Source organism: Diceros bicornis, chromosome 32 (assembly GCF_020826845.1).
Source record: "Diceros bicornis minor isolate mBicDic1 chromosome 32, mDicBic1.mat.cur, whole genome shotgun sequence".
Lineage (NCBI taxonomy): Eukaryota > Metazoa > Chordata > Mammalia > Perissodactyla > Rhinocerotidae > Diceros > Diceros bicornis.
The window spans coordinates 24,048,542-24,064,776 of record NC_080771.1 but is presented as its reverse complement, the minus strand read 5'-3'; the positions used below and the strand labels follow the sequence as shown (position 1 = coordinate 24,064,776).

Here is a 16,235-nt window from a genome sequence, read left to right as displayed (position 1 = left end):
CACACACAAAAGTCAACTCAAAATGGATCAAAGACTTGAACATAAGACCTGAAACCATAAAACTCCTAGAAGAAAACATAGGTGGAAATTTCCTTAACATCGGTCTTCACAATGATTTTTTGGATTTGACAACAAAAGCAAAGGCAACAAAAGCAAAAATAAACAAGTGGGACTATATCAAACTAAAAAAACCTTCTATTTAGCAAAAGAAACCATCAAGAAAATGAAAATGTAATCTACTGAATTGAAGGAAACATTTGCAAATCATATACTGGTTAATATCCAAAATACACAAAGAAGTCATACTACTCAATACCAAAAAAACTATCTGACTAAAAAACAAGCAGAGGATCTGAGTAGACATTTTTTCAAAGAAGACATATAGATGGCCAACAGGTACATGAAAATGTGCTCAACATCACTAATCATATGGGGCATGCAAATCAAAACCACAATGTGATATTACCTCACATCTGTTATAATGGCTATTATAAAAAAGACAAGAAATAACAAAGATTGGTGAGGATGTGGAGAAAAGGGAACATTTCTGCACTGTTGGTGGGAATGTAAATTGACGCAGCCACTATGCTTTACTTTACTAAAACAGTATGGAAGCTCCTCAAAAATTAAAAATAGAACTGCCATATGATCCAGCAATTCCTCTTCTGGGTATTTATCTGAATGAAATGAAAACACTAACTTGAAAAGATATTTGCATCCCCATGTTCATTGCAGCATTATTCACAATAGCCAAGACATGGAAACAATCTAAGTGTCCATCAATAGATGAATGGATAAAGAAAATGTGATATACATATACAACAGAATATTATTCACTATAAAAAAGAAGGAAATCTTACCATTTGCAACAACATGGATGGACCCTGATGGCATCACGCTAGGTGAAGTAAGTCAGAGAAAGACAAACACCGTATGATTTCATTTATATGGAGGATTGAAAAAAAAAATTTTTTTAACTGAGCTCATGGTGAGAACAGATTGGTGGTTGCCAGAGGTAGGGGCTAATATACATATACACACACATATATAGCTAATAACACTGTATTGTATATTTGAAAGTTGCTAAGAGTAGATCTTAAAATTTCTTATCATAAGAAAAAAAACTTATAACTGTATTGTGATGGATGTTAACTAGACTTATTGTTGCAATCATTTTGCAATATACACATATCAAATCATTATGCTGTACACCTAAAACTAATGTAATGTTATGTCAATTATATCTCAATTAAAAAAATAAAGCAGAAATTGATGAGTTAGAAAACAGAAAAAACAATAAGTAAACCAAAAAAGCTGGTTCTTTGAAAAGTAATCAATAAAATAGAAATAGTTAATCTGATTTTTAAAAGATGAGGAGAACGCACAAGCACACAAAACAAAAGAAACAAGCTCAAAATAGGAATTTTTCTTTTTAATCATGAGACTACTTTGTACAACTCTATGAAAAAAATTTTTTTAAGAAAATCTAAATGAACTATCTAGAAAATCTAGAAATAACATTCTAGGTAAATATACCAAAACTGACACTAACAGAGACAAAAGCTCTAAACAAATGAATTTTGTAAAAAGAAAGAGGAAGTCATAAGAGGTCCCCTGCCAAAGACACCAGGCTCAGCTGGTTTCACCAAGAAGTCTACCAAACCTTTAAAGATCAGATGATGCAAATGCTACTTAACTATTTCAGAGCATAGAAAAAAAGAAAATGCCAAAATTATTTTTATAAAGCAAATTTAACATTGATTCCAAACCAGACAAATATTGCTCAATAAAACAAAACTATAAACCAATCTCACCTATAAATATTAATGCAAAACTTGTAAATAAAATATTAGAAACAGAATCAAATAATCCATCATAATCAAGCAGTGCTTATTCCAGGAATGTAAGAGGAGTTCGATATTAGGAAATCCATTAATACAATTAATCACATTAATAGAACTAAAAAGAAAAATATGCTCATCTCCACAGATTTAAAAAATGGAAAAAGTGGGGCCGGCCTGGTGGCGCAAGCAGTTAAGCGTGCGCGCTCCGCTTCGGTGGCCCAGGGTTCGCAGGTTCGGATCCCGGGCGCGCACCGATGCACCACTTGGTAAGCCATGCTGTGGCAGCGTCCCATATAAAGTAGAGGAAGATGGGCACAGATGTTAGCTCAGGGCCACTCTTCCTTAAGAAAAAAGGGAAGGATTGGCATCGGATGTTAGCTCAGGGCTAGTCTTCCTCACACACAAAAAAGAAAAACTAAACATTCATTTATGTTTTTAAAAAGCCTCAAAAATAGGAAGTAATTCCTCATTAATATAAATAAAAATAATAAACTAAAACAAAATCAGCAGCCGACATAATCAGGAAACACTAGAGCAGCAGTTCTCAAGGTGTGGTCTGTGGACCCAAACCAAGACATTATTTATTTCCCCTTTTCACTGTGTTAATAGTCACACTGATGATGCAAAAGCAAAATTGCTGGTGCCTTAGCACAAATCAAGGTAGTGGCACCAAACCGTACTGGCAGTCATTGTATTCCTCATCACACATATTCATAGTGGGGGGAAAAAAGCCATTTTTACTTAAGAATATCCTTGAGGCAGTAGTCAAATTGATTAATTTTATTAAGTCTGGACCCCCAAGAACGTCTCTAACATTCTGGGTGAAGAAATGGGAAGTACACGTAAAGCACTTCCGCTGCATCCCAAAGCAGGATGGCTGTCTCCAGGAAAAGCATTTGAGCAATTCAGTTGCAAACTGAAGTTGTGCATTTTTCATGGAACAATGTTTTTACTTTATAGAACAACTGGCAGACAAACTATAGTTATTCAGACTTGAGTATTTGACAGATACTTTCTCAAAATTTAATAAAGTGAGCTGTCACTTCAAGGAAAACAACTGACAGTATTTGCTGCCATGATGAAAGTGAAGCACTCAAGCGAAAATTAGAACTTTAGAAAATTTTTGTCCACCACCTTGAGCTTCACAGCTTCTCAGGATTTAAATTTTTCTGATAAGATCAGCAATGATGTTTAAAAAGGTGATTTTTTTGATACCATATAATCAAATGTGTCCACATTTACAAGATCTGCACAACTCAATGAACCAATTTTTCCCAAATGACAAATTCATGGTGTTACAAAACCACACGTGGGTAAGTGATTCATTCAAAGTGCAAGAGAGACCAATGGATTTTAGTGTAAGAGACTACACAAAGTTCATTAATATAGTTTAAGATTCTTCATTGCAACCAAGTTTTAAGAAACTATCACCTGTCAAGTTTTGGAGTAGCACCAAAGAATATCCGTAACTACCTGAAAAGGTTACTCAAATACTCCTCCCTGGGGCTGGCCCAGTGGCATAGTGGTTAAGTTTATGCGCCCTGCTTTGGTGGCCCAGTGTTTGCAGGTTTGGATCCTGGGTGCCAACCCACGCACCGCTTACCAAGCCATGCTGGGGCAGCCGTCCCACATATAAAGTAGAGGAAGATGGACACATGTTAGCTCAGGACCAATCTTCCTCAGCAAAAAGAGGAAGATTGGCAATGGATGTTAGCTCAGGGCTAACACTCTTCACCAAAAAAAACACAAAAAACAAAAAATACTCCTCCCTTTTCCAACTATGTATCTATGTGAGGCCAGATTTTCTTAAGTACTTCAAACAAAACAATGTATTCCAACAGACTGAATGTAAATAAAAGATATGAGAATCTAGCCGTCTTCTACTCTAAAGACAAAAAAAGATTTGCAAAATGTAAACATTGCCATGTTTCTCACTTAATTTTGTTTTGGAAATTATTTTTCACAAAAAATATTTATATTAACACATAATGGTTTTATCATTATTTTTAAATTAATAAACAAATTTTTCTGTTTTAATTTCTGAAAAGTTATTTCTGAAATATCAACAGATATAACTTCCATTAAACAAAGTTCTTTGGATTCCTCAGTAATTTTTAAGAGAGTAAAGGGGTCTGGGGCCAAAAACTTTGAGAACCACTGCACTTCAGACATTTCCACTAAGGTCAGAATGATGTCAGGTCTGGGCAGAAAATATGCAAGATGAAACTGGCACATATTGTGCCAGGAAGTACGGAAGCTATCAAAGACTGCTTGACATACGTAAAAAATGACATAGGTATCAATTTGAAGGAGCCCCTCCCCCACCCACACATTTGCTCATCAAGCAAGAACAACAGTTGTGATTGATGAAAATACATCAAATATATAACCATCCATGAGTTCCTAAAGATAGTTTTAAAAAAACTACAACAAAAGAAATCACACTGGTCACCTTTGGAGGTTGCTAAGACATCAACTTATTTTTCTGAAAATTAATGTTTTAAAAAATTAAGCATTTCTCCAGCTTTTCCTAAAAAAACTGTTTCAGAAAAAAACAGTTGATGACTTTAAGTATCTATTATAAACCCCAATTAATACAGAAGAAATATAGTTAGGAAATCACTAATTTGCAAACTCTAAATAGAGCCAGGTATCAATATTCAATAGATGCTAAAACTATTAAGTGAAAGATTGATAGAAAACTTAGTGTACAAAAAACATTGACATCTGAACCTCTGATTAACCCTAATGCCACTGAAATGGGGCAACTAGCCATTTTGTATTTCGAGATGTGATAAAAAAGGAAGTACACACCACCACTTACGGAGTATTCTTGCCAAGAGTAATCAATCCTCTAGATCTAACTACCAATTTATAGGAAATATGTGGCATAGAAATACAAGTTAAAAGATAAAATAATCAGCCAAATCCAAAATGTGGAAAACTGCAGGACAGTTAAAACTGCATGGAAAAGAAAATGCTGGGATGAGGAATGGGGAGAGGGACTCTTACTAGATTGAGGGACTTCAGAGACATATTAAGTAAATGCAATTTGTGAACCTTATTTGGATCCTTATTGACCGTAAAAAGGCATTTTTCAGACAACCTGGAAAATCTGAACATGGACTAAGTATTGGCTATTACTTTTGTTAGGTGTGATAAAGTCCTTATCTGTTAGTGAGATTTCATGAATTTGCTTTAAAATGCTCTAAGAAAAAAAAGTATAGGAGGATAAAACAAGTCCAGCAAAAAGCTGATAGTTATGGAACCTGGGTGAGGGTACATGGGGGTTGTTACACGATTTTAATTTTGTGTATGTTTCAAAGTTTTTTATAATAAAAAACAAAATCAAATAGTATCCTGTAGACACCTATATTGACAATATGGAATACAAAATAAAGTGTACGTCACAGTACCTTGCCCTTCAGTTCATAATTCTGGCAAGAAAATGAAAGAATGGAGAGAGAGAGAAAAAAAAAAACAATATAAGACTGCTTAATTTAAAGTAATGCTCAGATTGAATGATTCAAGCAGTAAGTGCAATAGCACCAGGAAGAGATTAATATTACTGGAGTTATTGGATAGTTGCAGGAATGATGCTTACTCTAATAAAAAAAATTCACTAGGATGTTTGTGCTTGTTCTGAATTTTCTCAGCTACTCTAGTATGTAGACTACTTTTTCAATCCTAGAATTTACCGGAAACAGAATAGAAACTCTCAAGTATAGACAGTAAAAGCACATCTGTCTTGCCGAGTAAAATCATTTGGTGTTGAAGTACAATCTTAAACCGCAAAAACATGCAGACATGCATGTAAATAAAATAGGTTTATCCACAAAGATCTACAGAATCTTTTTAATAAAAGTATCTTTTCAGCATAATGTACACAGTTAAAAAAAATCTCTACAAATATTTTCTTTAATTGTATCACAACAAATTCAAGCCACAAATCAACAATGTGGCTGCAATATTAAATAATAGTGTTCAGTAAAAGGCTAAACTGATGCTACTGTACTTGGTATAAATGAACACAGAATGATCACAAAATGAACACAAATGACCTAGTTGATCTATTAAGACTCTCTGGTTAAGACACAAATATCAAGATTTCAAGAAAATTAGAGAAACACTATGAGGCATACAATTTGTAAATGAGTACACAACCTATATGTGAACACAAGCAGATTAGACTTTCAAATAAAATTTTCAGTTGAGTGAAATTAAATGCTAACCTATGCTCAGTGACACATAATTTCTAAAAACTTTCACTAATAAAGAACAGGTGGCATCTTCACGGATCTCTGGTCATAAAGCAGCTTCACCTCTTCCCAAAACATTCCAGTATAAACTTTTCTGTATTGGCCAAAACTAAGAAAAAACAAATAACAGAATGGGGGGGTGGGGGGCGGGAGAACTCCCTAGTCAAAATTTGCTGTTTTATGTAAACTAACTAAAGAATGCATTGATTAGAAGCACAAAATAAGCAACAACTCATTATAAATTTATTGAGTAGTTTTAATTACATGCCCTAAAACATATCTACATATTACGACTAACTATATGTAGCATCCGGCTTTTAGTTGACTTGCTACTTGGGCATTACGCCATTCCTAAAAAATGTTTACCATCTAAATAGAAATTCAATAGGGAATATTGAAATTTTTGTTTCATAGTTCTGCTGCTAAAATCAGCCTGAAATTAGTTTTAATCTAGTAAAAACTAAAAAAAAAGGTGACAAGGCCTATTATCAAACAATTCTCTCTTTTTAATAGTAACTATGGAGTAAAATTTTCAGCCAAGCCTTGTGTATCTGTACCATGTATAATTTTTCATCACATATTTACATTAAGCCTGAATTTTGCTCAAATTGTATTAGATTACAAAGGAAATTTAAATAAGACCGAATTGTACCAGTATAATTAATAACCCCCCCCCTTTTTTTTTGGTGAGGAAGATTGGCTGTGAGCTAACATCTGTGCCAATCTTCCTCTAATTTTTGTATTATTGTGGGATGACGCCACAGCATGGCTTGATCAGCAGCGTGTAGGTCCTCACCCAGGATCTGAACCTGTGAACCCTGGCATGCAAACCTAACCACTACACCAACAGGCCAGCCCCACATTTTTATTTTTTAGAACATAAAAATTAACAGAAAAATCTTATGTTTTGTTAGAATCTTTATAAGCATGTACTGTTTTTATAAAAAATAACAATTGTTTAAAACAATTTAAAAAATTGAAACAAAACTAAAAATGTCCTATTTCTTATCTTAGAAAACAAAATAGACTAAATGAAATATCAGTGTTGCCCTTTTTTTTTAATCAATGAAAAGTACTTAAACACGGAAAATAAGATTTTGGTTGAGTTTATAATCAACATTTTCATTTCTAACAATGTAAGGGATTAACTGATTTCATATACCCATACCACAGCACTGTAACTAATTTTAAAACTATTCAATCAATGATCTCATCTGGAAATGAAAGACAAGGTTTAAATATTTTTAAAGACCTGGTATTCTCATCAAAGATAAGTAAAATAAAGCATCAATAAACATATTTTTTCCAACTCTCCTAATATTTTAATCTTGCTTCCTTCATTCCATTCCAAGATCTTTTGAGTAAAAAAAAAGTTTAATGTAAATCTTTTTAAACAAAATAGCTATTTTAAAGAAAGTCCACAAATTTGCATTTTAAATTTATTTCAGAAAACGTATTTTCAATGCATTTAAATATTTAAGTAGTATTAGGATAATATATAAAAGCCCTCCCATTAAAGTATAAATCCCACTTTCTTCTTCGGGAGAAAATTAATATTGAAGAAATTAAATTTATAACAACTCTTTCTCATCTAAGTTTTTTAGGAAACACATTTGTGAAGTTTAAATTTTCTGGATGTTAAAAATTCTTTTCAAAAAGTATCACAATTACGTTAAAAATCACAAGATCTACCAAAAAAAAGTTTTTAAAGAACAGTAACTATATCTCTCACCTTACTGTCCTCCTCTATTTTGTCATTCATTTTTTTGGACAGCATTTTTCCTTCCCTTTTTCTCAAAGAGAAATTCCTATAAATCATTGGTACTTGTCATCAATATCTAGTTCAATTTGAACCTTTCTCAAGTCACTCACCTGTAAAGCAAATCTGAATCCAATAAATCAGATGAACAGCAATTGATTCCAAAATCCAGGTTAAAAACCAAAACATATTCTAGCATACACCGGTATGTTATATAGTCCAATACAGATTAATGTTAAAAAACTAAGCTTTCGATACTTATTTGAGGGGCTTAATAGAAAGGGTTTCAACTTCATTCTAATCAAACGGTTAAAATAAGTAAAAATAAACTGCGTCGTTATATTCAACCAAACCAACCAAGACATAAAGAATATTAAGTACAAAACGGTTTTCCAAGAGTGGTTTTTAATTCTCTTTGTAACCAATTTCCTATCAGACTTCTATCATTATACAACTGGAACTGCTTCCATCAAGTCACCAGCAGGAAATCACACTTCTTTCAGAAATCTGCCTCCAGGCCTCCGCGCCCTCCCTGGCAAGAACTAAATCTAGCCCCTCTCATCCCTCCCTTACGTATTCAATTTCTTTCCCGAAGTAGAGCTTCCATAAATATTACAATATTAAGGACTAAATTTTAATGAATACAAATCAGAGGAAATGAAGGAACATTAACTCCCATCCAAACCTTCCTTTAAAAAAAATCTGTTTCCAAGTCATATTTTTAACTTCCCCCATGATTCTCTTTTAAAAAAGACGAACACAAAATCTCTCTGCTAATGACTTTATTCATGAATCTATAATAGAACTCAAAATAGCAAAGAACATGAAAAAAATTCAGATTAATATTTATCAACCAGAAACATCAGAGAATACATTTTTTCCATATAACTAACAAAAATGCCTAAAATGCACATGAGAATATAAATATTCTCCACTTTGTGGAATTTCAAAGTAATGAAGACTTGCTTAATAGTTTTTCAGAAAAGATCATTTACACTGTCAAATACATATAATTCAAAAGAAATCAAACGTAACTCATAAAATAACCACCTCATGGTTAATCTTTTGGTAAAGTACTACTTTCATACTAAAAAAAGAAATTAGTAACGATTAAATTTTAAATGCTCAACCACCATTCTGAAAGTGTTAAAATTTTTCTTCAGTATTCACTAAATTCATCACATTCATGTCCCCACTATGAAACTATAAACACTACTTTGCAATTTAAAAAAATCTTTCAGTTCAGATTAGTTCCTGGACGTTAAAAATTACTACACCATTGCTAAATGAAGCTTTTCATGATATAGGAGTGTTTTAGACACAATAATTTTTCATTGTTTCGAACACGATCTTTGGTTTGATGCTGTCCTGATATCCTTTCTAGCCGGGTGGTTCTGGTTAGTAAAATATTCATAAAACAGCACACTAGTTTCATTCGAATGATAAAAGTAAATTGGGTCAGTGGCCTAAGGGCAATGGCAAATACAAAGAAAACTGGCAAGATGAGTTCTCGAATCCATAACTGACATGGTCAGTGTTAAAGGAAATCAGTGTTGCTGAGGAGTGGCTCACCTCCTTTCATCCAAGACCTCTACTAACTCATTAACGGCATTAGCCATTGCGAGGAAATCAGTTGGAAAAAAATCTAATCTGAATGAAGGCACACAGGTGCAAATCTTAAGCAGATAAACAAGACCAACTAGATTACATATGCAAGCATGGGTGTGTCGACCCCAAGCACATACATATATCTCATGTTTGAGGTTGAATATCATCACTGCATAGATTCCATCACATGGAAAACTCTACACCTGTGGGTATATATATCCTAGAGATCAGAACTAGCTGATGGTTCTCCAGAAATAATGAGACTTTAAAGGACGTACAAGTTGGCCTTTCCCCAAAATGAAAGGTTTTAAATTAATAGCAAAACGATGCAATAACAATGAAAACTGTAAAAAGCCATAAAGTTAAATCTCAGAAAGGACAAGGTCAATTTCATAACTGAAGGCTGCTGATGATTTCTTCTCTCTCTCTTTGAATAATCAAATGCAAATGCCTTTTAGCAATGGCAGCATTCAAATCCCACAAAAAATCAAGTAGTGCCCCCTGAAGGAGCACCTCCATTGGCACAAACTGTAAAACCTGCTCTGGTGCATCAGTGTTAAGCAAAGCACTCAACAATTCATTCACATTCTGCAGATATTGGAAAACTGGATTTGGAAGGTCCTGATAACCAACACACAGCAGGACTGCACAGGTCTTCAGGGGTTCAGAGGATGTGGGACAGGAAAACGTGATGAATCTAAAACAGCTGTGGAGTACAAAGACCAAACCAGCCATAAATCTCGTAAAACAAGAAAGTACAGGCAAAATCATAACATCTCCTGTATGAAGCTGCTGCAATGCATGCAGAAGGCAGTCCAAAAATAACTGCTGGTAAGCTGGGTCTCCATCATGAAGCAATGAACAGCTAAAAGTCATGAGCTCAGCTGATTCCAAAAGTCGAACTTCCAACGGTATACGCATTTTGATATCATGAAGAGTTGGAAAACCCACAAGCAGGCACTTCATTTGGTTACTGGGTTCTACAACCTGATCATCCTGAAGGCACTTGGTAAGGCTAAACAACTCAGAAAATATCAGTTCTTCAGAAAAAACGTGACAAGAACAATAACACTGCCGTTTTGGCCTAAACTTGGAATCCAAATTCAAGGCTTCTCCTAATGACTTTTCAATTGCTTCATTAAGAGCCTTTAAAATTTCACCATCACAGAAGGGAGAACACTTTACCTTTGGCAGTTTCTTTCCCTCTAAAATATGCCATAAGTGACACTCAAGACTGGAAGATGTCCCTTCTAAACAAGAACTTTGCCCAGGTTGATATGCAGCATGTTCTTCAGCCCAACTATTCAAGTATCCTTTGGCCACCTTATCTTTCCATGAAAGGGTTTCCAGCATTTTCCTTTCATTATAAGTTTTAAAATATTTGTTCCTCTGCCCAAACCATTTTGTATTTGTACTACAACCAATGTTAGATTTTTTTACTAGCCAATTATTTCTGGAAAGAGGCTTCAAATGAAACTTTTGCATGAAATATTGAACAGCACAGTCCCTTAAATTATTCAGCTTTGCTTGTTCCCCTTTACCCATGCACTCAAACAGACGAATGTTCTCAGAAATAGTCTCTAGCTGGTATTTATGAAAGAACACACAACATTCTTCATGTCTTTTAAGAAAAGATTCAGGAATCACATGATGAGGAAAGAGAGCTTTCCTGGTCATTTCAGTCCCAAAATTCAGCACCATCTTAGATAACAGAGGATGGATTGCCTCTCTTCCCTTATAGTGGAGACATACCACATAGACTTCTGAGTTTCCTGCCTTGCTAGTAGCAGGTTTGAAAACATGGACTTGGTCAAAAGAACAGTTTAGCAGGTACATCAGGTTTATGGAACAATGCTCAAACAAAGTAAACATCTTCAGAACAAAAGAGCCACCATTTCCAAGAGTCGTCAGAGCAGTGACAACTTCACAGTAATGCAAAGAAGAGACTAGAGCTTCTTGTTCACCTGGGTTTCCTTGGCAATCAAAACTCCCATCTGCAGTGATTAAGTGAATGGTAGCCATGTTGCTTACGAAATCCTGAAGTCCAGTTAGATATTGCAAAGTCATGATATCACCAGTGTTATCTGGACCAAAATACCACCAGTGCAAAGTATTTGCAATAAGTCGGTCATCCATAATCATCATAAGGTTGTCATTTGCTTCATGGTATGGATTCAGAGTATTAGCTACCCAATTCCAATCACAGGGGAATTGGAAGGATTTTAAGTAGTGATTGAGACTAGCTATAAAAGCTCCAGGAGCTTCACAAAGGTGTAGAGTATTCAGTTTTCCATTCTGAAGAGCTTCCTGTGGAATAAGTGGAAAGCTGCACAATATTTCATGAAACTTACACCACGCTTGCGTACAAAGTTCAGCGTTCACGGATTTTCTCACATGAGAAATTATTTTTCCAGCTTTATTAGTGAAAGCAGTGTGCTCATGCCACTCATCCAGTTTCTTGTCACTCAGTAGGTTTTTTACTTCATTTAGGGAGTTCTTCAAATCAAGAAATGCATTAAATTCCATGTGGTCACAGGTGAAAATCTCACTAGGATCTGGTAACTGCCACTCATTATTAAGTGGCTTGCCATAAGAAAATTTCTTGGCAAAGAGTTCAACAATGTCAGCAAGAACATCTGGGCTGAATGTCTCAGGACTTGAACCCAGTGGTGGCTTTCTGTACTTACTCATTTTCAAATTAAATTAAAATCTAGAAAAAGAAAACACACAATTAATCAAATTTATTAGTGAGTGAAATCTCATCCACAGCACATCGGATCACACTCATGACAAACCACATAAAATGGGAAGGCTAATGTCGGCACACTCTGTTACGTAACGAGGCAATTTGGAATAAAGAGGAAAGGCTTCAACATCCAAGAGACCTGGGCTCGAATTCCAGCTCTGCCACTTACAGCTTATAAGCAGCCTTGGGCAAATTACTTTACATCTTTGAGTCAGTTTCTTATTTTAAAAATTGAGGTATAATTTATTTAGATGAGGATAAAACATGCTAGCACATAAAAAAGCATATACCAAAGGATATTCATCAATGAATGGCAGCTCTTATTACCATAGTAACCCATCTAGCTCCTCCCCAAAGTTCTCCTTTACCCATGGCCTGAGACACCACCAAAGGGCACCAAACACACTCTTAAACTAAGATTCATCCCTGAACATGACCTTTAATCAAGCTCTAACAAGTGACTTTTAGCATTTTTTTTTTTTTTAGCTCCCTCCGAATCTCACTTCCTTCCAGGAGAGGGTCCTGCACCTGAACCCAGTACTGGTCCTGCTACCAGGCCTCTCTGCTACCACCCACTTCCTCACCTACCAGGACTGCCGAATATGCTGTCTGTCCAGATCTCACTCTCTTGCACTTTGGCAGTACCAAATCACCTTTCCAGGCCATCAACTAACACTCATCACCAGACTGCTTGTTAACTGGGGTGTACTTGACTGACCGGTTAGCCTCCTTCTGCTCAATGCTGAAACTGACCTAGAGTTCACCCTGGCATGTTTCTAAACTACAGATCCCTGCCTCACCTGGTCGGTCAGACAGCTCCATGCTTACCTGATAAAATCTTATTTCTTCTTGCCACTAAAACTTAACACACTTTGATAGGAGAATTTTAAACTGAAGAAGTATCCTTATTGAATATACAAATTACAAATAGTCACCCTACATTCTGTGTTCTAACACTGCCTAAGAAACCAAAACACCTGTCCCGTGGAGAGGGAAAGGGATATAAGAGAAAGAAGCACAGCTTAATGGCATAGCTTTGGAAAAGTTCTAAATTCCAGTAGATAGAGCAATGAGTATTACATGGTATTATGAGATACCATAATACCATTATTATGCTATTACACGGTATTAGCACAATGTTAATCAATAAGTGCTTTAGTTCATGAGTTCTGCATTTATTTAGCCTTTTCAATGCATTCTACACCAGTTTTCAAAAAGAATCTAAATTTGTTAAACATGAAAAAAATGACAACTAAACCACTATCCCACAAGAAGCCAATGTTTGATGATTAAAATGAGAAATAAAGGTGAGCTAGCGCCACAATAACACCCAGAAGACTGTATTTACTGGCATTTACTTTGTACTGTTCTTTTAGCACAGTTTTTTATCCTTTTATATTTTAAGTTATTTAAAAGTGTGTCTACTGTACGAGCTTGTAAGCTTCTTGAATAAGTATCTTCTTAGCCATTTCTGTTTGCTATAGTATATCTACAAATTACACACAAATTGTGGTTAATTGTAGTCACAATTACCCATCAATATCTTTTTCTTACCTTGAATCAATTATTTGTTTCACTCTTAGAAGCTATAGACAAATTTCTGAAAGAAGGCAAAAAGGAGGCATTTTCACATTCACTAAAATCGTAATTAAAATCGTAAATAAAAGCAAGTGAAAGTTTATTACAACAAGCTATTCTATCTTAATTCACACCATGCTTACTGGAAACTACAACCAGGTTTAGATCTCAACTATATTCTATTTTGGGAAAAGTCTGATTTTAGTCATTAACTTCACATACTAATTAATGGCTGTAGTTAAGCTCTGAAATCTTACCTAAGCTAATAGGTAATTACCTTCACATGACAACTAAAATGATTCAAACACTCCATTGTTCTTCCCGACTACACCTGTGGTACACAGACCAAAATTATATACATTATATATTTATGTATAAATTATATATTAATATTGAAGAATGTTCAGGTCGATAATCCATGATTTATCCGAACATGTGTTTCCTACTATCAAATTCCCAGAATCCAACCACTTCTCACCCACCTCCAGCTCCCAGCCTCCTGATGGTAGACACTGTCAACTCTCTCCTGGATTACTGCCGTAGCCTTCTAACTGGTCTCTTTGCTTCTATCCTTGCTTCCTACAGTCTATTCTGAAACACACTGACCAGAGTAACCTTATAAAAATCTAAGCTACACTGTGTCGCTGCTCTGCTCAAAACTGTGCGATGGGTCCCCACTTCACTCCAATGTAAATGCCCAAATCCTTACAGCAGCCTACAGGGCCCAGGAAGATTTCTGCCCTCTGGCTCATCCTACTTCTAACCGAATTTTCTATTACTAATTCCCATACTCATTCTGCTCTAGCCACACAGGCTTTCCTGCTCTTCACTGAAGACACCAGGCACATTGCAATCTGCAAGTCTTTGCACTGGTCAGTCTCTCTGCCTAGAATGCTCTTCCTTCAGATATCTGCATAGCTAACTCTCTCACCTCCTTCAAGTATTTACTCAAGCGTAACTATCTCTGTGAAGCCTACCTTGACCTCCTAACCTAAAATTGCACCTTGCGTTACCAACAGTAAAGACGAAAATAAGAACTTTGCTGTGTTTCGTTTTTCCATGGCACTCTTTTCCTTCTAACATATTATGTACTTATTTATGTTTAATGTGTATTATTTGTTCCCCAAACTAGGACCTAAGCTCCACAGGACAGGAATCTTTGTTTTGTTTACCCACTTATCATCCCAAGAGGTTAGAACAGTGCTTAGCACACAGTCAGCACTCAATAAGTATTTACTGAATAAATGAACGGATATCATATTTAGCACAAAAGGCCCTCTTCTAATTAGGTTCTGAATATGAGTCATGATAATGCACCTCAACTTCACTCCAGCACTTCAATGCACGACCAAAAAAAGCATGGGATTTACAGAACGCAAGAAAAAAGTTTCCAGTATGTGTTTCTCTTTCCCTTTCATTAAGCACTCCATAGAGCTTTGTGGCATCATAATTCTCCTAAGAGGGTCAGTATTAACATTCTTATTTTGCAGACTCGAGCAGGAAGTCACGTAGGCCCCGGCCCAAAGCCACAAAGGGAATACCTGCAAAATTCGTGGGCCTAACACAAAACCCACAAGACCTCATCAACAGCTGTTACCTCTCCAATTAACACTTACAAAGGAGTTTTAGAAGTGCTTCCCCAACCCCTCCTCCCAGCAACAGCGGAAAGAATAGCTAGTGTGTATCCTGCACTTCACTGTGGGCCAGGGGCACCCAAGATCTCGGCTCAGCTGGTGCAAGCGAGTCCCAAGCTCCATTCGAGAGGCCCGGTCCCTGACCTGGAGGAACCTCAGACCCAGCCCCTGCCTCACCCACTGGAAGGTGTTAAGAGGCCCCGGGCTCGGAACCCGGGCCTGGATTACCTTCGCTCACGCCCACCTCGGCCCCAGAGTCTACAGAGGCTGCGCTTCACTCGCTCTCCTCACTCGAGGGGGCCATTCTCCACTTTCGCTCCCGGGGCTGCTTCCCGGGCCGGTCGCTCCTTTGGGTCTGCGGCACCTCCGCCACGGGGCAAGGAGGTGACAAGCCGGGAAGGAAGCCCGGACCCGCCCTCGCGACACTAGCAGCGGGACACCACCTCCAGGCCGCGCCGCCGCCGAACGCCCAGCAGCCCGAGAACCGCGACAGACACTGCGCACGCGCCTCGAGGCCGGCCTGGCGTAACGCGTTAACGTTACGCACGCCGGCGACTCTCGCGACGCCGAGGCCTTGGCTCCCTAGGTTTGCTTCTCCGCGGGGTACCTGAGCTGGGCAGCCCAGCCTTCCTCACCACGGCCTCTATGGCAACGGGAGCTGCGCGCGCAGACAGAGCGTCCTTTGGCCCCGCCCTCTCGGGTGGAGAGGTGGGTGGAGGGGGGCAAAGCCGCCCTGGGCACGCTGGCTCCTCCCACCTAGCCTCTGGGACCTAGAGGCTTTGCAGCGCTGTCGGGCAGAAGTTAGTT

At 37.0% G+C, this 16,235-nt stretch overlaps 1 protein-coding gene across 1 annotated transcript; it reads right to left on the bottom strand.

Moving 5' to 3' along the window:
* Positions 1-8,629: 8,629 nt before the first annotated feature.
* On the bottom strand, positions 8,630-16,021 carry CMTR2 (cap methyltransferase 2). The gene is made up of 2 exons (XM_058528224.1): positions 15,657-16,021; positions 8,630-12,180 (listed from the first exon to the last, which is right to left on the bottom strand). Exon 2 carries the CDS (start codon positions 12,159-12,161, stop codon positions 9,861-9,863), a length of 2,301 nt encoding a protein of 766 aa, XP_058384207.1. The 5' UTR covers positions 12,162-12,180; positions 15,657-16,021; the 3' UTR covers positions 8,630-9,860.
* Positions 16,022-16,235: the final 214 nt, after the last annotated feature.